Raw genomic sequence first — 25,689 nt, 5'->3', positions numbered from 1 at the left:
TTTCAAAGAGAAAAAAAAACAAATTTGATAATTAAATTGTCTTTAGTGTTTAATGGGAGGCTGGTGGGGTGAATACAGCTTCAAATGCCAACCTGTCGACTACAGCGATAGCCCCACAGCAAAACGAGTAAGTGTTGCTGGAAAAAACATTGAATTCCAAACAATTAAAAAATTTATTGGCAAAATTTAGAATTTTTTTAGAATAATCTTTTGGGGCAAAGAAGTTTCTAAACAAAAAAAAAATGAATCATTATAATAATTTTCTACCTTTTATCAATTTTAATCTAATTCCATTTCTTCCTATGGGAAACATCATCATTTCATTATTAGATTTAAACAATTTTTCTTAATAATAAATAAGAATCTCATTTATATATTAAGAAGGACGATGGCAGCATACAAAATGTAAAATAATAATATAATTTTAAATAAAAAAAAACTTAAACATTGCAGTTGAAAGAAAAATAACAAAAGTACAACCCTAGATTGCGACCTAGGGGGAGTGAGAATCTCTCTCTTTTGCCTGCTGTAAAAGGTAAAACAATATACAAATGCATTTTCATCAGAGTTTGGGATTAAAAAAATGACAACACACCACATAATATCGAGAGAAAAACAACATAAGAAAAACAAGTTTCATAAGAAAAGCATAAAATATATATTGAGGAAAAGAAATAGATTTTCCAGCGCTGAGCGCAATATCAATATGAAAAAGATAAATAAATACTCTGTACAGAAAGGGATAAAACAAAACAAGAAAAAAAAAAAACTTACGTTTCCAGGAAGGTCAATATTTTCATATTAGTACCCTTTTAGTGAATAAATAATAATATTGTACATAAATGATTAATAGTCGGTCAACTCCGAAATCGATATCACTACATTTTTGGGTCTTTTTTGTTGTATTTTGATATTTCAGATCAGTATATCCGGTTGGCTAACGGGACATTATAACTTCCGCTGTCAGCCAGTTGATTATAGTAACCACCCTAGAACACTGAGGGTAGGTGTTTTCTTCCGAAAACCGAAAAAAAACAAACAATTAAAACGTGCAGCTTAGAGTAATGTAAAAAAAAAAATAATAAGTTTGTGTGTACAGAGGAAATTTAATTTCGCACCAAATGCTTTTAGCATTTTAATAAATAAATTAAAAAAAAAACTTAAGCAGCAATTATGTGTTACTTGTCATTTGCTAGGTGGTAGCCTCTGTACCAATGTCTATAAAATGCTAAAACAATGAATGAACCGTGATTGTGTTGCACTTTTTACCTGTTATGCTTTTTGCAGTCTGTTAAACAAGAATGTGTAATATTTTATTTTATTCATTTAAAAAAATAATATTTCTTCCATAATATATAATTATTTTTATTATTCTAAATTGCAAAATTAAAAAATTTCTTCTTTTCTATATTTTCTATAAAAAAAAACCTTACCTGGCTAAACACTAGGCGAACCTAGTGTTTAGCCTGTGAATGTTTACACACCTTTCGGATCGGCCTCAAACTTGCTTAATCTTTAATTTGTCATTATAATCAATTTTATATTTACTTCCTTTTAAAACAAAATTAATCAAACTCAGAAGTTATTGAGGTTAATTTTACCTCAATTTCGTGTTATTAATGTGAATGAAATTTGAAAAATAATTTATGTTATTTTATATTTTATATTATATAGCAATAAATTCCTAAAAATTAATTAAATACATTTAGGAGGAATTAAAGCATTTCCATAAGGATTTTAAATATTCGAAAAATAATTATTTAAACCAATTTGATTATGTTTTAGGTCATTTCGCCCTTGCGTACGTTTACACCGAAAGACCCCTGTTCTGTATTTCTAAAAGAACTATGTTACATTCAGAATAGAATTTTTGATCTTTTTTGGTTCATTTTTTCAAGAAATTATTAAAATTGTTACCTCAATCTTCCCTATTTAATAAAATTAAACATTAGGTACATTAGATTTTTTATCACACTGTTGTTGAACAGACTGTAAGTGCACTCATTAGACTTTTTTGTGCTTTCGAAAATTGCTATTTTATTCATCATATCAATTGGCGTTAATGTTTAATTAATTAATTAAGAACAAAATGGGATTTTTCTTTTTGCAAAAAAAAATCAAACAAGAGCTGAAAATTGGTTGATGTTATTGAAATTTTGAATTCAATAGAAAACAATTTTTCAACAATTTGACCATCAATTTTTTTTTTGTTGTATTTTCAATGCTATTCACAAAGACTTTTTTTTTGGGGTTATTTACACGAAAAATTATACTGAAATTTTCAATGTTTTTCTGTGTGTTCAGCATGACCATCATTCATTGCTTTACGATAAAGATTTGTTGTATTTTTCACGTATAACACGCATTTTTTCACATGTTGTTTTCTAATCAAAATTGCACGAAAAAAAGAAGCTGTAATTCTCTTCTTTTTTTTTCTTTAATAAAAAACAAATTAATTTGGTTGCATTGGAAACTCTTGGGCTTGAATGTTGTTTCTTTATTGCTTTATGTTTTTTTTTTAGATAATTTTATGCTAATAATGTGAATGCAGTTATAGAGAAATTATCTAATAATGCCAATTTGTGCTTTTTTCGTAAATAACTTAGTATTTATGTATATGTTGATGTTAATTTAGAGATTAGCGCTGGTATCACATAAAACTGACTTTTGACTACACAACCTTGCGTTATGGCAAATATTCGGAGTCAATCAGTGCTAATTTACTAACCATTATCGCTTGCAGTTTTGCTTTAAAAATTTGTCCAAAAGTCCTGTCTCCCATCGTCAGATTATTTCCACGCGTGTTTGATGTTTGTTGATAAGATGCGGCATTTTTTGGTGTGTGCCAACGACAAGAAAGGTGGCAATGAAAACATAATTAGAGGGAAGATCTGCAAGATAGGAGACAGAACAATGTTTTTTTTTTTTGCTTTAAATACCTACAAAAGAGCAATGAGGCAACATTGTGTGAAATGTAGTTTTTTCATTTCTTGCACATGAGCATTAAATATTTTGCTATTGTTCACACAATTATCCTCAATTTGTAGCTATTTTTGCTCTACAATTAATTTATGTGTGTGGTATAATTATTGTAATAACGCAGACCTTTTTTTTGCCTCCCTCAAACATCATTCCATGCGTTATCTGCAATGATGATGCAATTTAGATGGTTCACGCGTGCTGGTGGTACTACTTCTCCAAGTTTACAGAATTTATGGACACGGTGAGTAATGTTTTTCTTTATCTAGAATATTCTAGAATTTTTCGCAACATTTTTACGTGAGATTTGTGCGAAAAAATGTCAAGAAAATTAAATTTTCAAAAAAAATATTGAAAGAGTCGATTCTGTTAAAAATCTTTTCATTTTCTTTCAACTTAAAAGTTGTTGGAAGATTTTGACAGATTATGAGCAAGATTCAGTAAAAAAAATCTTCTATTTTTACTTCATTGACTTTCATCGTAAAAGTTGCCAAATAGTCTTTTTTTTTTTCGTGATAAAATGATTTTTAAGAGTCACTTTTAAATGGATAAAATCGATAAAAACTTTTACCCAATTCCACCTTTTATTTTAAATTTTTTTGAAGACTGGAGATATAACTTTTATGCTGAATAGTACCAAAAATTACCTTTTATTTTAAAAACAATAGAAAGTTTTCACGTTGAATCTTTTAATTTTTGAATCGTTCTATTGTCTTTTATAAAAGAATAAACAAGCTTTAATATTTTAAAAAAAACTGTTAGAAAATTTCTTGAATGATTCTGGAAAAGTATTTAACAAATAATTTAATTAAAAAACTGTCAAAATCTTGCAATATCTTTCACAGAATACCAATAATCTCAAAGCTTTCAAATTGCAAGAGAAGTAAAGATTTTAAACAGAATTAACCCTGAATTTTTATTTTCTTTAATATTTTTTTTAGCACGAATTTTCCTTCATGTTTTTCCAACATTCAAACAGAAAATAAAAAAAAAATTAATCAATCTTTTGGAAGACGTAGTATGGGAAAACTTATCAATTATATCTTGTTTATTCATCATGTACAAGATAAGAATAAAAAAAAATTTCTCATTGTCTCACTAAATTGTTTTTTAATGCATGCAAATGTTGTACATGTGAAAATTTGCCATCAAATCATCAATTTTCTTTAAAACAAGAAAAGTTGATGAAAATAAAGCCGGGATATGTTGTGTAGAATTTTCTTTTGATTACAGCTCGTAAATTAAAAAAAAAAGAAATTCAATTAATATTCATTTGAAATGCAAAACCATTGTAATAAAATGATTAAAATTAGTCAATCAATAAAAAAGTCGTGTATCGGCACTTTTTTCAATGCTAAATTGCCACCCAATTGCATAAATAGCAATTTTCCACGTAACCACCTTCTCTGGGTTAAACATACAGCAACACCCGTCGTGGTGCGGTAAATGTTTCAAGTTTAATGTTGGAATGACACAGAATCATACACAAATCATTAGTTTGGATGAATGATTGTCATTTAATGATGATGGTTTTTTTTTGCCTTTGCAGATTTTCTTCGTACTACGCAAGAAAACTAGCCAAGTGTCTACACTGCACGTTATCCATCACGGTTGTATGCCAATGTCAGTTTGGTTTGGAGTTAAATTCACACCAGGTTTGTATTAAATATTTTTCTTTCTTTCTTTTTTTGCCCCCTTCGTGTACTTATTCACGCCATTCAATTTAATCTCTAACACCTTAGAGACATTTTTTTTAAATTGATAAACATTGCGTAAAAAATTATTATTAAATCACTTTGGCGGATTCCGACAAAAGAGGATGATACGCACAGATTCCGAAGGTAGTCAGGGCGTCGTTTGTTGGGGATAAACAAAACAAAATTGCGTATTTTATGCAATCAATTCCCCATTATTGCAAAAGAGCCTTCAAAAAATCACCATCGATAGGGCACAAGCAAAATTTTTTGAAAGTAGTTCCGTCTGTTTTCACCACACACAACGTGTTTTTACCTCATGGCTCTTTTGCTCCATTTTGCCTGCAATTGGGGAGACCCAACTCAGGGCAACTTATGAGGGTCAGAATTATGTATATATTTTGTGAGTGGACTTGGAGGAATTTGCAAGAAGAAGAAAAATAAAACAAACAAAAGGGGTGATGGACAAGAAAGCTGAAATTATGCATCACATGGGAATTACTTTGCGATGGGGGCTCGAATAAAAAGTACATTTTTAGTGCAACGTTTATTCCACCTCTTGAACATATTCATTAAATGATTGACATAATTTTTGGACAGTGATGATGAGAAAAGCGGCGAAAGAAGTAGGTGGTAAATTTTACAAAAGTCTTACGGAAGACTTACAGGGCCTAACGTATTTTTGAGGTCAGTGAGAAAAGATGAACACAAATGCAATAGAAATTAAGATGAATAAAATAATAAGAAAGGAGTCTATTCACAGTGGTTTGTGATGTTGTCTCATTCAAAAAATATTCAAAATAAATAAAATCTTGTAAAGAATCGAATAATGGGCCTAATTTAGCGACCAAGAAATTCTTGAAATTCGCTCTTGAAATTTCAGTACAAAATTCAAAGATCTCAAGGGTTTCTTGGTCGCTGAATTAGGCCCAATATTAAAAAAAAGCCAAATAGTTAACGGTTTTTTACAGGAATCATCTAGAAAATATCCTTTTTTCCTACTTTTCCATTTAAATGCATCAAGCATATGCATCAGTCCTTCGAACACTGCTTTTAAGTTATAAAATATTTGATCTAAAGTCTTTTCTTTTCCAAAAATCAATCGAATGAAAGACTTTTATCTACAAAATAGACAAAATATCAATAAAACGAAAGATTTTTATCTTGAAAACATTGGTCAAAGCATTGACGCATATGCTTTATCCATTAAAGTAAATAAAATGGTACAAAATGGAGGCGGAGTTTTAGTATAGTTTTAGTATCCTAATTTTCACCGCTGATCTCAATAAATGTTACTTAATTTTAGAAATTGTGAAATATTTTAATTGTTATTTATTCAAATATTAAAAGATTTAAGAATCGTTGTCAAATTCAATAATGTTTTTCGCCGAAAAATGTAAATTAAATTAGAAAAGAACATTGAAACTTAATAATAGATTTTTTTTAAACCTTCTCTGCATTTTTTATATGAAATCTCATAGAGCAATGATTAGAGAACTACATTGACAACCTTAAAGACGTAAGTTCGAGTCTCGGGACTGAATCAATCTTTCTTATCCTTTTTTTTTTTACTTTTTCACCTTTAACAACAATCTTTTAATATTCCTTCAAATGTCCATAGAAAAATTCAATGGGGTGTAGAGTAATGTTATAAATTGGTGATGTGGTGAAAGAATGACGCGAGAGCCTCGCGCGCGAATGACCAAAAACCCGTTGCAATGAAAAGCAAAAGTGTATCGTCAACGAAGAATATTATTTTGTCTGTTTTTGTCCACCCAGTCCATCCTACTACTCTCTTTTGGCAACAGCCACAACAATATAAAAAAAATAAAATTAAATTAAAGAAAAAAATCTCCGGTTATTCTGCAGGTGGTCACAGCACATTCTTCGGCCTGCTCAACACTTTCGTCCACATTGTGATGTACTCATACTATCTGTTTGCCGCAATGGGAACACAATACCACAAATATCTCTGGTGGAAGAAATACCTCACGACCCTCCAGATGATTCAATTTGTTGCAATCATGGTGCACGCATTTCAACTTCTCTTCATTGACTGCAACTACCCGAGGGCATTTGTATGGTGGATTGGTATGCATGCCGTTATGTTCTTCTTCCTCTTCAATGAATTCTACAGACAAACATACAAAGATGCCAAAGAGAGGGTGAGTTTTTTTTTAATTTTTTTTTTACATTAAAGCTTTATTTCAACCCCATTTGGAGAGATTCCTTTTGTAGGGGGAAAAAAAGTTTATTTTTTAATGAATATTTCAGCTCTCTTTTGCGCATAAAAAATGCTGAAATTCTCACGAAAAAAAATGTATAAAAATATAATTCAAAATCCGGTTCAGTAAAATATTTCAGTGAGATTCCATTTATGTGTCGGCGGCATAATATCTAAAAATTTTAATGTCTTTTCCGAAGAGGAAATCACATTTTTGGCGTGTTGTTGAAGCTCCACAAAATCAGAACCACGCAAAAAAGTTTTTTTCTCTCATTGGATAAACTTTTCCATATAGTTCCGTGAACTTGACCTTTTGCACGACGGAAATTTGATTGGAAATTGAGAATTTTCAGAATGTGATTTTATTCATGAAATTCCACTTTTTGGGCATGAAGAATGTCCACAAATTGAGTCATCTTGATTGTAAGGTGTGAATGATCTGAGAGCTCATCTACAAGGTTTTTTTTATACATAATATCTAATCGATCTAATCTCAAAAAATAATCTGAAATTTTTGTCTTGTACCCAGTAGAAAAAACAAACTCATTCAGACTTTTTCAATGCGATCAAGCTTTGATAGCGGAAATAAATAATTATACAAACACATAATATTTAAATATTTAATTACAACACCCAATGCACTTTGTTGTGAATTACATACAATCAATTTATATTCTTTACCCATTTGTCGCAATGATTTTCCAATTGCAAACCACATAATGTTGCAATAGTTAGCATTATGATATAGGTTTGTCGTTTTGCACCTTCCTGCTCTGTGGGATTCTTTCAATCAAATCAAATACAAATAAAGTATGTATTGAAGTTGATGTGTGTTGTGTTGAAAACAGGAAGGATTGATGGCAAAGTGAATGAAACTCATCAAATCAATCAAATGGAAGGTTTCTATTGTCCCTGAATTTTGTATCTCTGTTGTCGTCCTTAATGGAGGGATTTGACAAAATGGATTTTATTGTTTTATTTTCCAAACATTGGGCCTTATTCAGCGAACAAGAAATCCTTGAAATCTTTGAAATTTCAAGAATTCAAGCCAGTTTTATTTGAAAAAATCTGGAGAAGGATTTTTAATAGAATATTAACAACAAAAATTTAGTTTTCGTTGCTTGGAAATATTCCGTTTTATTTTTCAATCCTTTTTCTGATAAAGGGGTAGATTCTGATAAAAATATTTTCTTTTCTTACAATTCTTCAGTTATAAAGATTTTTGGTATTTCGGGAATAATCTTATCTTATAGGATTTTTACATTTTGTTATAACCTTTAATCGTATTTTTGAAGGAAAATTATTTTTCCAGGCCTCTTCAGAGATCTTTCTGACTATTTTCCTGAACAACAAATTCTTTGTTTTTCTTTTCTTGAACGACAATAGAACGATTTTAGAATACCCATCTGTCAAAATCTTACAGCAAGTTTTTAGTTGTTAGAAAAGAAAAGATTTTATCAGAATGTAACCCAAAATTATAAAATTAACATAAAAAACAAGATTAAACAATTAAAATTAAGAAGACCGTCTGTTTAGAAAATTCAATAATTTGCCTATAGTATTAATTCACTGAATAACTTCAACTTTCTTGACTGTCTCATCTTGTTATTTTAACCAAATATCTTCAGTCATTTTGACCATTTATATCGGCGTTTTCATTCTTTCATTGATCAACTTCAATCAATTTATCCTAATTAAATAGTTATAAATACTGAAATAATTTGGCTAAAATTATTGACAGATTACTTTGGTCATTTAGACAAATTTTTTTCTAAGAGTGATTAAACTTCATACGATTAAGCAAATTCTGACAAGTTTTTCCTATATAAACTCTTCCACATATACAAAGGAAAATTAATCACTTTTCTAATAGATTTTCCACACAATATACATCCTGAGGAGGTAATTTAATATTTTTCTAAATCAATTCCACGATGAAATAGCTTTAGTGGTAATTACTTTTTAATTGAATTTCCCCTGTAAATGATTTGCGCGGGAAATTCTTGCCTTCGGGGCATTCATCATTATAATGTAAGAAGAGACAGATTGAATTTTCCTGCAATTTTCACATTAAAATTAAATTATTTACAAGCAAAAAATTGGCATTAAAAATAGATTTTATAGATAAAGAATTTATCAAATCAATTTCCGATGACAACAAAAATCCTTCGCTTTTCATAATGTTGTATGGATGAATACGGTAGTGATTGATTCTAAGTGGCAAATTGACATTGCATGCGGACAATGTTGTTGAAAATAACTTTGAGACACAACAAAGTATTGAACTCTCTCTCTCACGCGTATTTAATATCTCAATTTAGAGAAGAAGGAAAAAAATAGTTATGAACAACAACTCTACATAATAAGCAATTAATTTTGATGGTCAAGTACTTGCTCTTGGTTTTGCACTGTGCTTTGGTTCTTTGCGACGTGTGGCAGCAGCAGCAGCAGCAGAAGAAAATGCCCCTCAAGGCTAGCACGTGCGGATGATTTGCAGAGGAAATCCGCACGAGTTTTGCAAAGAACTTTATCAAATATTACTTTCAATTGATCTCTGTCGTTTGCGCGGGAAAACTACGGGGGGTAGGTACGTAATGTATACGCGCAAAGATAAACTGGAAAATTGTGTGCATCAATTAATTTCGTCTCGTGATACGTCGGCGGTATGTGCTCTGTGCATTACATAAAAGTAGCTACTGCAGTAGCGTGTGCTACGCTACGAGTACACCGCTTGAGAGAAGTTCAAATGCGAGGAATTCAACTTGTTCACCTTAGACGACTTGCGCGCGAGTTTGAAGACAATTTCCTCATTGATCTTGGATGAAATGTTTATAAACCATAATGGCATAATACGTAGCTACTGTTTAATGTGTATATAATGCTGATCTCTCTCTCCCTCTCCTGGTTTTATTTTTTTTTACCTCTAAACGTAAATTACTGATTGATTAGGTAAAGGAGGGATAACTAATAATATTGTCACTGATATGTTCATTATATTGTTTCACAATTTCCGTAATACTGAATGAAGGAATATTTTTTATTTCCACTGCACGCGTATTGTAATAAAGACAATTGTTCTCTTGCTAATGAGAAACTAATAAATTTCAAATGTGTGATAAATAATAATTGTAATAAGTAGAACGACTTAACGCCATCAAAATGAATTAATGGAAATTCCTGTTTACATTAGAATCATTCCTTATTACATTTCACATTAAATATTCAACTGTTTTCCAAGTCAAACGTAATGTATAAATTAGCAAAAATTTCGTGGAAATGTGTGGATGATTTGTAGGATTAATTGAATAATTATAAGGTAGAGAATTTACGTAGAACGATTAATTTCCAATTAATTTTCCTTTAATTTATGTAATGGAATTAATTGACAAGATTTTCATGAACAAAGACTTCAGAGAGTTTCAAAGTTTTACGACAATTAAAATGAATAATAAAAGATAAAATATTTTGGATTAATTATTGAAAAATAATGTAGCAGTTTTGTTTTTAAAAAAATCGTTTAAGGATAATTTTTCTGAAAGAAAATCTGAACTGTTTTAAACTGAAAATTACTTTTAAAAGATGAAATTCGTAGAACGAAAGGATTTTATTCATTTATTCGTTTTTCGTAACAAAATCTTTTATATTTTGATTCAGTAGCGTAGCCAAGGAGGAATGATAGAGTACTACTGATAGAGTGTCACTGATAGAGTGTCTAAAAACCATTAAAATTTAAACATGTTAGATTTTGTTGTTCTAGATCTGAAAAAAAAATCTTTTCAGGTTCAAATTGATTGAAAAAATTAACAAAGAAATTTTCAAACGTTCCTATGAAAAATAAACGTTCAAAGTTAGAAATGTCAAAAGCGTACAAAGAAACCTCAAATATTGTAAATGTCAAAAGTTGAGAATAGATTTGTCAAGCTTTAGAATTAACGCCGAATGTAAGAAAACAAACGTCAAGCGTTAGAAAATAAAACGTAAATTATCAGAAAAAAATGTCAAATGCTCGAAAAAATGTTAAACTTTATGATTATACTTTATGTATTGAAAAAGACTGAAAAATTGTGACGTCATTGTTTGAATTTCTTAGTGAATTTTTTCTATTTCTCTATCATTTAATAAGAAGATAATAAGAAGTTTTTTTGACAATTTCTTGTTCTTATCTGATCTTCTACAAGATTAAACATATCCTGATTGTTTTCTCCAAGGGGATGGTTTAACCTCATTTTCAGTGAAGAAAAGTCACTTTTTGTTGAACAAAATGTATGAGGAATTCTCGAATCTCGCTCAATCTCGACCGATTCCCGAGAAACACTTTAAATTTTTTTATATTAATAATGTTATTTCGATGATGAGAAGGGATCAACCGAGAGCTAATTAAATGTACTTTCGATTGCAAGTGGAATTGTGCAAACTGATCCCATATTTTGATCGGAAGAACCTGCTGCCTCACTAAAAGTACTGATTTCTCGGGGTTGGGCATCCCCCTGGTTTTCTCTAAAAAGGAATTTTTCCGTTTATAAATGAATAAACTCCTTTCTTTATAAAAGAAATATTTTTAATTAATAATTTTCTCTCCCTCTCTTTTCTCAAACAGAGAAGAAGGGCTGAAGCTAATCGCATTATGCAAGCCACAGAGAAGATGCTGGGCATCTGCACGAACGGCACGCTGAGCTCGCGGAGTGAGTACAGCAATGGGTCAGCAAAGCACGACGACGGTGAGGAGCAACACCTTGTTGGCAATGGGACAGCCAAGACGGCAAGTAAGGCTGCCGATTACTACGTCCGTGGCGAAGTACCGGCAGACATAACGCAGCGGAAAATCATTGAGAAATAATATTTAATGCAATTTCAGTAAAAATTCTATCGTAATGTCATTTTTTTTAGTTCATAAGCGATGTCTTTTTTTTAGAAATAAAAAAAATGCAGGAAAAAAATACAGAAAGGGAAGAAAATTGGGAGTCAAAAAAAAAGAAAACAACTAATCTTAGGAAGATGTTTAGAAATTTAGGTATTTTAATGAATGCGAAACGGTGAGGACGATTTTTTTTTGTAGAAATTTTAAGTGTTAAGCAATATTTAATGAAAAACACAAAATAATTCTTGTGAAGTTAAACCGTAATTGTTTTCAAATGGCGTGTTTCTTAAATCCAGTTCCGAAAGATTGAGAAAAAAAATACTGAGAAACACAAAAAAGTAGATTTTAGTGGGAGGAAATTTAAAGAAAAAAAATATCGTGAGACAATTTTAACAGGAAAATTTTTATTTAACAAAATAATTGAGTAAAAAAATCAAAGGGATGTAACATTTTTTATTAAAAATTGTTTGATCCGTTTTATTATCTTAATAATTCTTTTTTTTTTAACTAAAGAAAACAACAAATTTGAAAAGCAGCGAGAAAAGGGAATAGAAATAAAAACCCATAAATATCCAACACACTTTCGCAAATTTGGCTGTGAGAAATATCTTCGTGGAATTTCACCAGGAAAAATAATCCAGAAGAAGAATTTATGTGAATTTCTTCGATTTAATTGTTTGTCTAAAGATGTGGAAAAGTGGAGGTGAAAAATAAGGGTTGGAGATGGTTTTGTTTTCCATACAGCACACAAGAATAACTTCAAATAATTCAAAAGTGGTAAACAGAATTTAAAAGAAAGAGAATTTATTTTTCATGAATTTCCTGAAAATCTTTCTGGAAAGCTTTAGTGAATCAATTTAGGAAGCAGACTAAATATTTCTGTGGTTCAGAAATGAATATTCAGCGGAAAATTGTGTGAAAAGTTATGCAAATGCAGCAAAAAGTATTCAAAAGACTTTCAATTTGAAAGAAAATTAATTTTTCAGTGTCTGAATAAAATATTTGCATTAAAATGGAATTTTTGTATATAAAAAAAAATTCAGGAAATGAAAAAAATCAGCAACTGGAGAATAAAATTAAGAATCTGCTGAGTGAGTCTACTTAATTTTGCTGAATTTAGTGGAAGTTGCTGACTTTATAAAACTTTTTGATTTTTTATGCTTAATTTCTGATTTTATAAATTCTCTTTTTTAAATTTTAATTCAAATGCTGAATTCCAGAATAATTCCAGAATTTTTATTCATTTTTAATTCATCTGCTGAGTTTTTGCTGAATTTTTAGTTTATTTTCTGAACTATTACTTCAAACTGCTGAATTTTTATTTGTTCAATAAACGGATAAAAATCGTTAAAATCTGTTTAATGCCTAACTTTTTTTTATTAATTAACTTCCTGAATTTGACGAATTTATCGGAAAATCTGACTTTAAAATTATATTTCCGAATATTTCAAAATATCTCGAATATTGGGCCTAATTCAGCGACCAAGAAACCCTTGAAATTCGCGTGAAATCTTGAAATTTCAGTACAAAATTTAAAGATTTCAAGGGTTTCTTGGTCCCTGAATTAGGCCCATTTTTAAAATCTCTTTGGAATTTGATAAATTTTATTGGATAGTCAGGCAATTCAGCACATTTTTCCGCGTAGAAATATTTTTATTTTCAATGGATTTCCTTATTTTTTTTAAGCCTTCAATTCTATAAAATTTCTGTAAATTTATTAAAAAAATTTCTCATAAGTAAAGCCAAAAAAAATCATTTCCTTCGCCCTTTATAAAATTTTTCTCTTTAATTTTTTCATTGAATTTTCAAACGAAGATAAAAGTTCCATGCGAAAAATTTGAACGGACAAAAAGGCATATCAAAAGAAAAAAAATGTATAATTAAAAAAAAATTGGTGACGGAATTTATTGGGCATAGTGAGATGCTAATAAAAAAATATTAAATAAATTATTTATAATAATGAAAAAAAAATACGTTAGAGGAAAACTAATTAAAACTAAAATTTGCAATAATTCGTTTTTTTTCGATTTCAGTTTAGATTTAGGCCCAAAAAAGCGTTAAAAAAATGCTGAAAATTAAAAGGAAAAAAAGTGCTCACTGTAGAAGTTTTCTATGGAAAGTCCATGGATATTTCTTTTGAAAGTCCTTTTCAGGGACTTTCTCTATTTTAAAAAATGAAAGAAAATGTTTTGTATTTTGTAGATTTATGTGCATTCTCAGAGATTTAATTTGTAAATTAGATTTTCTGTTCTGGATCGATTTATATTAAAAAAAAAACATGCTAAAGTCATGAGAAGAAAATAAGAAAAAATATATTTTTAATTTTAAGAGTGCTTCCGCGGAGAATCCCAGCCAATGTCCTTGGAAATCACAGCTTATCAGTGGATTTTCGTGTGAATTCAGTAGGGACACGTGTTGGGGGATGTCGCGAAGATGGAGCGAGTTGTAAATACTATTGCATAAAAAATTGTTAAATTATAACACGATGGAAACGAAGAGCGCTGTTTTACGAATAGGTTTTTATAAAAATTTATGTATTTTATTATAAAAAAGGAAAAAAGGAATAAAAAGTATAGTTGTAGAAAAAAATGCCTTAAAGTCTTTCTTTTGTGTTCAACTGAGGAAGAAGCAACTGAGGAGGAAGAAGAGGAGTAAAACCGCAAAGGTTGGACAAAAGTTGGTCTCATTAATTTCTCCGCCCAAACAGAACTCACCTGAAAGTTCACTCACCTGGCAAAATTTGGTGGTTTCCTCGAGGAATGTTCGATGAGAATTTAATTGAAGACAGCACCCATAAATCCTCCTATCAGCACAACAATACATATTTGGGGATCTGAAGAGCTCGTTTTCTTAATTCTCTCACAAGAGCTTCAATAAATTTTCGAGATAATTTGACGATTTTCTTTTTGCAATCTTTACTCACACAAAAGCGTCAAGAAAAAAAAGTTCTTTCGGTAAGATTTATTTTATAATTCATCAGAAGAAAATGACGAAGAAGAGTAAAAAGATCTTCACAGCGGAGTACAAGTAGCAGAAAATTGCAAATTAATGTGCTTTCAACGCGTTGCTGCTTTTTTTGCTTATGGCTATTTCGAAGCAGCTGTTGATGAAAAGAAGAAAACCTCATTTTCACATTAAAAAAAAACGCAAATTAAATTTAACAATAAAGAAAGAATGAGATGAGAGAAGTTTTTCAGGTGGTTACATTTTTTCTTATCTCGTCATTAAACACCCGAAACAAGAAAATTCAAGAAAAGAAGATTTATTTAGGAAATTATATTGGAGTAATAAATTGATACCACCTACATGTAGATTTTTTTAAATTAAAATTTAAGATAAGATTTTCCCTTATTCTTAAACAATTTTTCCCCAAAATCCTTTGAAAAGATGTAAATAATGGGATGAATCGAATTAAGTTCTTTGCATTTTGCTTGAGTTAGTTCATTAACTAAATAAAGATTCTTATAAAAAAAACTATTTAATGGAATTATATAAAAAAAAGATTATAAACAGAAAATCGTTAACTTTCGTAGACTGATAGAAAAAGCAAAAATTTGTTTTAATTTAAGGATGAAAAATTGAAATCAAATTGTTAATAGAGGAGAGTGGGGTAAAAAACGGTCACCTAAATGTCAAAAATGTCATATTTCTCAGCTAGATAGAACTAAGTAAACTGGGAAGGAGTTGTAGAGCGGAAAATTTGAGTGGAATTCTCTAGTCAGACACACTTAAGATTTTTTAAGAATGACTTAAATTTTCATAAAATTTCTTAAGACTGTTTAAGAAAAAACTTAAGGTTTCCTAAGAAAAATTTAAGATTCTTATGTTTTCTCAAGTGAACCTTAAGATTTCTTTAGTCAGGCCGCAAAATCATAAAAAATATGCATTTTGCTAGATTTACTTAAGAAATTTAAGGATTTGCTTAAGAAAACTTAAGATTCTTAAATTTTTCTAGGAAATTCTTTTAAAAAAACTTAAGACATTCTTAAGAAAACTTACAGAATTTTCAGAAAATTTAAGTCTTTGTTAAGGAATCTTAAGTTTGTTTGACTAGTGAATTTCACCTTTTGTGCAATACTCATTCATCTATCCCACTGAAAAATATGATTTTAAGCATTTTAAGAGCTTTTTTAAACTCTTATGTGACATTTTTTTACTCATCTTTCCCCTAATTTGAGGCCGATTTTATCAAAATTAATTTCTTACTTTATTCTCACAAAATAATCTCGAACTTTGAGCTTTTTAGCTGCTTCAGGAGGGAAGATATTGAAAAATTAATATTTTAAAGATGGCCGTTTGTTTTAAAGCGCGTGGCATCAGAACCGCCATAAACCAAGATGGCCGTTAGTGATTTTAATCAAATAAACATGTCGAAAAATAATAGGTACTGTGTAAAAGATCCAAATTACTACTCTTGTAGCTTTTCTGTAAGCAAAAAAAGCGCAGAAAATTATTTTCTTTTTCATCTAAATATGGCGTCTTTAGACGTTTTCAAGATGGCCACTCAGTTCATCCGCCATTTTAAGATAGAAAATCATAAAGAAAAAGAATTTAAATAATTTTTATGCACTATAACCTTTTCAAGAAAGCAGAAACCCGCCTTTTAAGGGGGGTCTCTTGGGAAAATTGTTAAGGTTTACACATATTTAATGTTGCAATTTTTGTGGATTTTTCTTAAACCTGGTTTTCCAATGTTGGTTACATTTGTAGCCTAATTATTGAAGTGTAAGAAAATCACTTTTCGCCATTTTAAGTGCGACGCCATTTTGTGATTTTCCGACTTTTCCACAGAACTGCCCTAAAACACAAAGGTAGGTTTTTCTCAGGATCTACTGGGTGGATTTTGATGGGGTAAAAAGCAAATGAAAGAGGAAATACCAATGCAGATTTTGATGTACCAGAATTTTGAATTTCCATTCTGGGGCTGAGAAAACTGGAAAAACGTCAAAAATATCTGACCAAAAGTCACATTTTTCCACTTTTCTCAGCCCCAGAATAAAAATTCAAAATTCTGGTACATCAAAATCTGCATTGGTATTTCCTCTTTCATTTGCTTTTTACCCCATCAAAATCCATCCAGTAGATCCTGAGAAAAACCTACCTTTGTGTTTTGAGGAAAATCTCAAGATGGCGTCGCACCTAAGATGGCGGAAACTGATTTTCTTATTCTTCAATAATAAGTCTTCAAATGTGACCAACATTTGAAAACCAAGTTTAAGAAAAACCTTAAGAAAAATAAAAACATTGAATTTCATCAGCTCTCAAAAGAGACCCCCCTTAACAGATAATAGCGGCCATTTTGTAATTCCGAAACAAATCCGCCATTTTGAAATAAAATTCACTCAAAAACTTCATTTTTACCTCAATCTCCTCTTCTTTTCACTCTCAAAAACCTCTTCAAAACAGAAAGACAAAAAAAACTCAAAGAAATTGTAGAGTTTCAGAGAACCTGACTGGCTGTTTTTTTTTTATTTTGATAATTTTTTGTTGTATAATATAATGTATTTACAATTAAAAATGTTTCATTAAAATCTAAAATATGTAAGTAAAATTGTTATGCTGCAAATCACACAAGAAAAATCTCAAAATGTCATTCTTTCCACACAACAACCGGCAGCGTGTTTTTTTAGAGGTGAAAGAGTGGATCTGGATCCTCCTCAGAGTCCGCCGTGTACTCACTGGCACTACTTGAGGAGTCCCCATAGAGATTCAGGCGCCTCGCTGTGGCGCTCGTGCGGTAGAATTCGATGCAGTTGCGTGTATCGCTGAGGGTCTCTTTGGATTTTTCGTTGCACGAATTGAGGACACGCAGATGCTCCGTCGTACCCCCTTCAATGCTGCGTCTCTTCTGCCGAATATCCCGGCCAAGGGCAAAGGCGGCCATTGTGAGGGCTGATGAAGTTTTCGCCGGCGATGGCTTTGTCACCTCACTCAGCTCCCCGTAATCCTCCACATTCCACTCGCCGCTCTCTGTGTCCCACGTGAAGAGGGCATTCGCCTGGAATTGGCGTCTGTGGTAGACGCAATCCACGGCGGCGGCACAAGTGAGGCATTGCCCGCGATTCTTCTCCATGGCCGTGAAATGGACGAGCAGGAGGCACGTGAGGCGCCCACTGAAGGGACACAGTGCCACCACTTCGCACGCCCAGTCGTAGAAAACGCCGTACTGCTTATCATGCCGCTGACACAGATGATTCGCCACGTGGAACGTTAACGCCTCCAAATCAATGGAATTCTGCGTTATCACAACCGTTGGGCATTGCAACCGCTGGAAGGATGACTGAGAGATCATCTGCATGTCCGAATAGCATGATCCATGAACCTCCATTGGCAGGGAAAGATGGTATCTGTGGATTTATTAGTTTAAATGAGTTTTTAAGCCTAAATAATTAGTAATGGACAGGAAAAGAAGGTCAAAAATCCTGGCTTTTCTGCTGTTTTATTGAGGAAGAAGAACGATGGTAATGGTAAGATTGTAGTGGACGCAACCCAAGATGAAGATCATTGTAGTTTTAAAAATTTACTTCAATGAAGTTTTTCGAATTTTTTATTTAAAGTTTTCTATCTTTTTACTGCTTGAAGAAAATCTTTAAAACTCATTGAATAGAAAGAAGAAAAAATATTTTTTAAGCATTTTTTCATGAACAAAGGAGTTTATTCATTTTACACTCCTCACTATATTATTCAAAAATATTGATAGATCAAAGAAACAATTTCTTGCATTTCAAACAGAAAAGTCAATCATAACGCGTCCAGTTATTAGAGTTGGTGTCCCACACGTGTAGAAGTTTGTTTATGCGTTTTAATTTAATTTGTGAATAGTATTAGTAGGCAAAGTTTATTTTTTGTAAAATTCGGCAATTTGATGGATAAAAATAATCATATCTCTGGTTCTATAAGACCTACAGAAATTTCTTGACTAGTTTTGGAAAGGTATTAAAACAGACTATAAATTAACATAAATTTCAATAATTTTCAAGGTCACCTCCAGAACACAAAATGGCGGCTTTTTGTTTTACCAAAACAGTTTTTCGCGTATTTTGTCATAAAGGAATGGTTTTACAGGATTCTAATGTTCTAGAAAGTTGTAGAGTTTTACAAAACCTTTAATTTGATACTAAGATGAGCAAAATCGGACAAGCGGTTCAAGAGATATGGCTCTTAGAACTTTTCAAATTCAAGAATTTTTCAAATGGTCATATCTTCTAAACGGCGACATAGATTTTTTTCATTTTCGGACTGGTAAAAGATATTGAGTCAGACTACAACATATCAAAATTTAAAGGAAATCGATAATGGGGATTCGGAGATATTGCCCCTTAAAGTTAGGCAATTTTTGTTTTTGATTTTAGTGCCTCTTGCGGCCATTTTTGGAACTTCGATTGTTCTAGAAAGTTGTAGGGCTTCTTGAAACCTTTCATTTGATACCAAGATGGTCAAAATCGGTCAAGCCGTTCTCGAGTTATATCGAAAAAACACTTTTTGCTTTAGGCCGCCATATTTGCTAAACCGCTTAACCGATTTTCAAGTATGAATTATCGATGAAAACGTTTCACTGAGCCCTACAACATACTAAAATTTCAGACCTCTAGCTACAAGGGAAGTGATTGACGGTAGTTCAAAATGGCGGACGGCGGCCATCTTGGATTTTGAAAATGCGAAAAAATGAAAATTTACACCCACATTTCTATAGAAAACTTCAAACCGGAAGTCTCTATCTGTTGCCGTTCTCGAGCTATAATGCAAAGTTCGGGCCAGACCCCGGCAGGCCGGCAGGCCGGCCGGATCAAAAATTTTCCACCACCAGTTTTGGAATGTGGGTTGTCTGAAACGTGCTCATACCAAGTTTGAGCCCGATCTGAGGTGGTCGGAAAATCCGACGATTACAATACTTGGTGTTGGCCACGAAGTGGAACACCAACTAATTAAAGGTTTAAGTTAAAAGCCAATTAGACTCTTCGATTTCTATTTAGAAGTCCGGAAAGGTTTTCCCGAAAAAATGCAATAAGCCACGCCCCTATTGTACTTCAATTTTACTTAACCCTTACTTTTTAATCTAAAGTCTTAACCAATTCCGCTTGCAATTTCGCAATTCTTTATAAATAGGTAATGAAAGAATGTTTTCAAGATCTTAAAGAATAATTTAAATGAATTTTTGCAGATCAGTCTTTATTGCAAAACTCAACTCCCGGATAGAATGTTTTTGCAACCTTCAAAAAAACCTCAAACATCTAACTTTTTCGCATAGCTTGACAACTTGCAAAATTAAATGTTATAATTATTTGAAAGAACTAAGAATACTATTAACAATCTTTAATATAAAAAAAAAACTCCCGGAATTTTGCACAAAACACACTCCCGAAATTAGAAATAACTAAAAAGTGTGCAAAAGTTGTTTTATCATCGGTTTTATCGCAGAAATTGGGACAATTTTAACGATTTAATTAAATGATTTAATTAATTTCCTAACTAGAAATACCGTGGGATTGAAAAGAATTAACTTCAGCGACTATTCGATTTTTTATTCTTGAACCCGGAACTTTAGAAAAGAATCAAACATTTTCTATGCAAAATTGCTTTATTTTCCACCTATTTTACGCTTTTTTTCTATATTTGATCTTTTTCCTTCAAAGATATCAATTTTATTGTGTTCCAAAAATGGGTTATATTGATTGAAGAAGCATGGACGCATATGCTTTAATCGCTTTAAGGCACAAACAGAAAATGGATAAGGGCGTGGCTATTAAATTTTTATTTTTTTAATAATATTTCTAGTGTAAAAACAAGTGTTTTGAAGTTTTCTTTAATATTCTAAACCTTCAAAATTATTTTTTGTTCCTTATTTATTTATTTATTTTTTAATTTTTACACGAAGGCATAGAAATGAATAAAGTCTTTTAAACTTTAAACAAAGCCTCAATATTCTTCCCCTGCATTTTTTTCTCAGACAAGTTTGCAGCTGTTTTGCATCGTAAAATGATCTTTTGAACTTTTCTTAAATTCCTGTCTGTCTCTATCAGCCCCACTCTCCCCTACTTTCTTCCTAAAATCAAATTTCAAGAGATTTCTCATTAAAATCTCAATAAAATTGATTCCTCTCAAAAAATATCAATCTTAGGATCTTCTATGCAAATGAAATAATTAAAATATAGACTCACCCTGGAGAGATGCAGTCATCCTCCTCACTGGTAATCACCGAAGCTGCATCATCTTCCTCAACGAAGCGTCTTTCGAATTTCTTTGAGCACAGCGGTCGATCACTCACTTCGGGTGTTGTGCACTCTCTCTTGGGCGACAGAAAGATCCCTGCTGACCCTGAGCGCCTCTGTCGGGGCGACATGAGGATCCCGAAAGGCTTGGCGTACGTCGGGGAGCGTGGATTGAAGCAGTGTGAGCGCATTGGGGGTGTGTGGTAGCCTGGAGGGGAGCGCAAGCAACGATTTCCCACCGGAGAGCCACATGGGGACCTAAAGCCCTGACTGGGAGACGCCCGGTGGTGATGAGAGGGAACTTCGTAGGCGTAATTGGGTGGAGATGTGCTGTACACGGAGGAGGCTCCACTACCACCACTTACGGGTGATGAACGACGTACTTTTCCCATGCGGAGACGATTGAAGGGGATGATATTCTCGGAATTATCCTCGGAGAATTCGTACTTTTTATCCGCGAGGCGCCTCTTCCGGAAGAGGCTGATTTTCTCGCATTTCTCATTCTCTTCGGAGAATTCGTACGTCTTTGCGGCAATATCCATGGCCTTGGTGCTCGCGACACTCGTCGAGCAGCTCCCCTGGAGGTCAACTGTTGTGATTTTGCTGGATTTCCAGCAATTCCGCCGAAGAACTTGCCGTGGGGATTGCTTTGTGGTTGTTTGGTAATTCCTCTGGGAGAGTCCCGTGCGGCTCATGCCGTCATCTGTTGCCCCATTGGGGTTGTCGTGATTCCCCGCTGGGACAATACCTGTAAGTACATTTGAGCTGGATTGAGGGGCACTTGTGCCGCACGTGATGATCAGCTCATCGAAGCTCCTGTTGTCATCGAGGACGGACTTGTCGATTCTCGAGAAGATCATCGTCTTCTCCAGAGGCACCGTCTCAGTCTCACATTCTGCAAAATCCGCAATAATTCGCGCAACAATTGTCTTTGCATCCTCCTCTGCTAGTTTTGGGTCAGCTTTTGGGGCTTCTGGCCGCACGACTTCCTTTATTTTCTCCGCCATGGGGCGCACATCGGGGCAGGAGAGAAACCTCTTTTCCGTTCGATTCATCTCCAGCCTCACATTGACGGTGTGAATGAAACCATTTGCCACAATCACGATGCGTTCGGGGCAGTTTAGGTTGAGCTTTGGGTCGAATTTGGGATCTGAGTCCAAACAGCTGTACTTTGTGTGGATTGTGAGGTTGCATTTGATGCAGAGGCTGCCGCAGCAGGGAAAGATATCCGTCCGGCGGAGTTCAGTGCAGTCCCGGCAGCCGAGTTTGGGTACCGAAGCGATCGTAATGTAGGAATCCTCGTGGAAGGAGGCACTCTCACCGTGAACAATGAGGTAGCGTGGGTTTGTCATCCACTGCGTCATTGTGACCGTCTTCATGTTATCCACGCCGTGATCGTCAAACAGGCAGACTTTATAGTAGTTCTTGAGCATACAGTGTGGGCGGTAGATCCAGAAGAACAACTCATACTTATACGGTGAGCTGAAGTTGTAGTGATTGATGGATTCCTCGTCGTAGGAAACTTTGTAGCTCAGCAGGAATTGCCCACAGGCGGACAAACCCATAAAGACGTGACCATCGAGATAGCAATAGGGAACAATTTCCTTCAAGTGAAAGGACAATCGTGCGGGAACTTGCTTAAAGGGGAGCTCCATGGCAAGATTTCTGGCATTACTACTAAGATATCCAGTTCGCTACAAAGGAAAAAAAAGGCATCTCCTCTATCACTTCCGGATCTCCAGAGAAAACTTCTTCTTACTCAGAGTTCTTACCTCTCTGTTGAACAGCTTCCTAATGATATTTTGAGGCATTTTTCTATCACCATCGCCGTGGGATGTTGCCACGGTACCTTTTGGGGATGCCGACTCCTTCTTCTGCTCCTCCTGCTCCTCCTCCGCATCCGAGGATAATTCGGAGGAATCATTGAGTACACGCATCATCAGTCTAATATTCTCCATCCTCCACCCCCAACACTCGTCTCTCCTCTCTCTCTCTATCTATTTACGTATTTAAGTTTGCTGCAGCGAGAATTAAAATGAAAAGAAAATTCTATTGATTTTCCAATTTCGTGCCATGTTGCAGACAAACTCTGTCGGAAAAAACCTCATTTTCTCCCCAATTTCTCACCATTTTCACAGCAATTCCTTCAATTTCTATCACATAAGTCTCCCGTGGACACAACACGCTACTTCTTGTGCAATTTGCAGGGGTTTTTTGCAAGGAAAAACCGGATTTCCCGAAAAATCCTCGCGGAAAGTTTGTTTTTGTTGTCAATTTGAAGGGGTGATTCCGCTGCTTGCAACAGCAATTATCGTATCTGCTGTAGAAATCTATAAGATACAACAATTGCTGTTGCAAGCAGCGATTCATTGACATGGAAAAGAGAACCACACAAGTACTGTTGTTGTTGTTGTCTCGCTCACACATTCAATTTGTCTTGATTTCCTCGCGAATTTTCCAACCGGAAGTAGTTTTTTGCGATTAAGTAGCGAGGGAAGCGACGATTGCTCCATTCCTGACTGGAAAAAACAGCAGAATCTTGGAAAAACTAAAATTCTGCTTAGCCGCTGTTTTATTTTCGGCGACGTACATTTTTACGCGGTTTCCCCATAAAAAATCGTCTTGTGGACATGACAACAAACATTCCATGAGATATGTCCGATGTCAGTTCAATTGATATTGGAAAGTCAATCATAACGCGTCCAGTTATTAGAGTTGGTATACCACAACGCGGATGGGTCAGTCTATGCGTTGTAATTTAATTTTTAAGTAGTATTAGTAGGCAAAGTCGATTTTTTGTAAAATTTAGCAATTTGACAGATTAAGATGCTTATATCTTAAGTTCTATTAGACCTACAGAAATTTCTGGACTAGTTATGGAAAGCTATTGAAATAAGCTATAATCTGACATATATTTCGATACATTTCAAGGTCACCTCCAGAACACAAAATGGCGGATTTTTGTTATACCAAAACAGTTTTTTGGACTTTTTGTCCTCAAGGAATGGTTTTAGAGGTTTCTGATATTTCAGAAAGTTGTAGAGAATTGCAAAACCTTTAATTTGATACCAAATTGAGCAAAATCGGACAATCCGTTCAAGAGATATGACTCTTAGAACTTTTCAAATTCAAGAATTTTTCAAATGGCTATATCTTCTAAACGGTGACATAGAATTTCTTCATTTTTGGACTGATGAAAGATATTGAGTCAGGCTACAACATATAAAAATTTAAAGGAAAACGATAACAGATGTTGGGAGATATAGCCCCTTAAAGTTAGGCAATTTTTGTTTTTGTTTTTAGCGCCTCTTGCGGACGTTTTTGGAACTTGGAATGTTCTAGACAGTTGTAGGGCTTTTCAATACCTTTCATTTGATACCAAGATGGTCAAAATCGGTCAAGCCGTTCTCGAGTTATATCGAAAAAACACTTTTTGCTTTAGGCCGCCATATTTGCTAAACCGCTTGACCGATTTTCAAGTATGATTTGTTGATGAAAACATCTCACTGAGCCTTACAACATACTAAAATTTCAGACCTCTAGCTCTAAGGGAAGTGGTTTACACTATTTCAAAATGGCGGACGGCGGCCATCTTGGATTTTGAAAATACGAAAAAATGAAAATTTACACCCACATTTCTATAGAAAACTTCAAACCGGAAGTCTCTATCTGTTACCGTTCTTGAGCTATAAGGCAAAGTTTGGGCGACCGGCCGGCCGGCCAGCCGGCAGGCCGGCCGGATCAAAAATTTTCCACCACCATTTTTGGAATGTGGGTTGTCTGAAACGTGCTCATACCAAGTTTGAGCCCGATCTGAGGTGGTCAGTTTTTCCGACGATTACAATACTTGGTATGCCACGATTGTGGTATACCAACTAATTCGGAGCACTACGCCGAAACCATTTGGCGGCTGTATTTGAAGTCAATTTTCTTCGCTCCCACGCAATTTTTCCGCTTTTCCTACCACAGGGGGCTTCTTTGAGGCCTCTTGCACCTGTTCCGGGGGTTTTTGGGGTTTTTCGGGGAGTTAATTTGTAAGAAAAGCCGCCGGCAGTTTTCGTTTTTGTCTTTTTACACAATTTTTTTTTGAACTTTTAAAATTTTTGATGCCAATCGACGCGGCGTCACTTCCTGATTGCAAAATATTACTTTCGGTTGGAAAATTCGGCGGTAAACGCGAGAAAATAGCAAAAAACTGTATGTGTGAGGGAGACGGATAGCGGTGAAATGCATTCATCTTATTTCTCTTCTCCAAATAGTGCCCAAAATAGCCAGGTGGCTGGTTTTGGAACTACATTTAGGGCGCGAAATTCAAAAATGAACTTTCCCGGAACGGATTTGTGTTCCCGGAAAGTATCATAAGTGGCTGGACGTTGTGCAGGATGACTGTTAATTGCCTCTGGAAGTTTTTATGGAATCTTAGGAACTTTTTTGTCTACACCCGGCTGATCCTTGATGTCATTTAGGAGTCAAAATCTGCTCATTTATGAAATCTCCTTTGCAGTGCTGGGAAGCATATTTTTTAGACTCAGATTTTGACCCAAAGATGACATCCAGGATCAACCGGGTGTTGTCAAGGAAGTTCCTACGATCCCTTAGAAACTTCCTGATACAATTGACAGCCATCCTGCACTACTTCCAGCCACTTATGACACTTTCCGGGAACACATAAAACCGTTCCGGGTTCAGGGGAGAAAATCCTTTCTTTTAGATAAAAAAGAGATC

At 33.6% G+C, this 25,689-nt stretch overlaps 2 protein-coding genes across 9 annotated transcripts in view; one reads left to right on the top strand and one right to left on the bottom strand.

Annotated features, from left to right (window-relative positions):
• The window catches only part of LOC129787202 (elongation of very long chain fatty acids protein AAEL008004), a 55,388-nt gene extending 42,813 nt beyond the window's left edge, over positions 1-12,575 (top strand). For 6 of the 8 annotated variants that reach the window (XM_055822585.1, XM_055822583.1, XM_055822584.1 and 3 more), the window contains 5 exons: positions 920-1,003; positions 3,167-3,223; positions 4,529-4,634; positions 6,543-6,838; positions 11,495-12,575. In XM_055822585.1, coding sequence (XP_055678560.1) covers positions 920-1,003; positions 3,167-3,223; positions 4,529-4,634; positions 6,543-6,838; positions 11,495-11,734 — 783 coding nt within the window. In that variant the 3' untranslated portion in view covers positions 11,735-12,575. Of the gene's footprint in view, positions 1-46; positions 128-919; positions 1,004-3,166; positions 3,224-4,528; positions 4,635-6,542; positions 6,839-11,494 lie in introns of all 8 variants that reach the window. The other 2 variants (XM_055822590.1, XM_055822589.1) reach the window with 1 other exon arrangement.
• A 4,610-nt stretch (positions 12,576-17,185) lies between these two features.
• LOC129787187 (uncharacterized) lies at positions 17,186-23,274 on the bottom strand. The gene is made up of 4 exons (XM_055822551.1): positions 23,092-23,274; positions 22,737-22,982; positions 20,914-22,658; positions 17,186-18,102 (listed from the first exon to the last, which is right to left on the bottom strand). The coding sequence occupies exons 2-4, from the start codon at positions 22,920-22,922 to the stop codon at positions 17,382-17,384; spliced, it is 2,652 nt and encodes an 883-aa protein (XP_055678526.1). The 5' UTR covers positions 22,923-22,982; positions 23,092-23,274; the 3' UTR covers positions 17,186-17,381.
• Between the last annotated feature and the right edge of the window lie 2,415 nt (positions 23,275-25,689).

Source organism: Lutzomyia longipalpis, chromosome 1, assembly GCF_024334085.1.
Source record: "Lutzomyia longipalpis isolate SR_M1_2022 chromosome 1, ASM2433408v1".
Lineage (NCBI taxonomy): Eukaryota > Metazoa > Arthropoda > Insecta > Diptera > Psychodidae > Lutzomyia > Lutzomyia longipalpis.
This window is presented reverse-complemented; position numbering and strand designations above follow the sequence as displayed.

What these genes read in the sequence shown, in the direction of transcription:
- LOC129787187 (XM_055822551.1), bottom strand. Translation starts at nt 22,922, where the DNA reads ATGGAGAATATTAGACTGATGATGCGTGTACTCAATGATTCCTCCGAA. An exon ending in GGAAGCTGTTCAACAGAGAG is followed by an intron (nt 22,659 to 22,736) that starts GTAAGAACTCTG and finishes TTTCCTTTGTAG; the next exon opens with CGAACTGGATATCTTAGTAG. An exon ending in GATGACTGCATCTCTCCAGG is followed by an intron (nt 18,103 to 20,913) that starts GTGAGTCTATAT and finishes ATAAATCCACAG; the next exon opens with ATACCATCTTTCCCTGCCAA.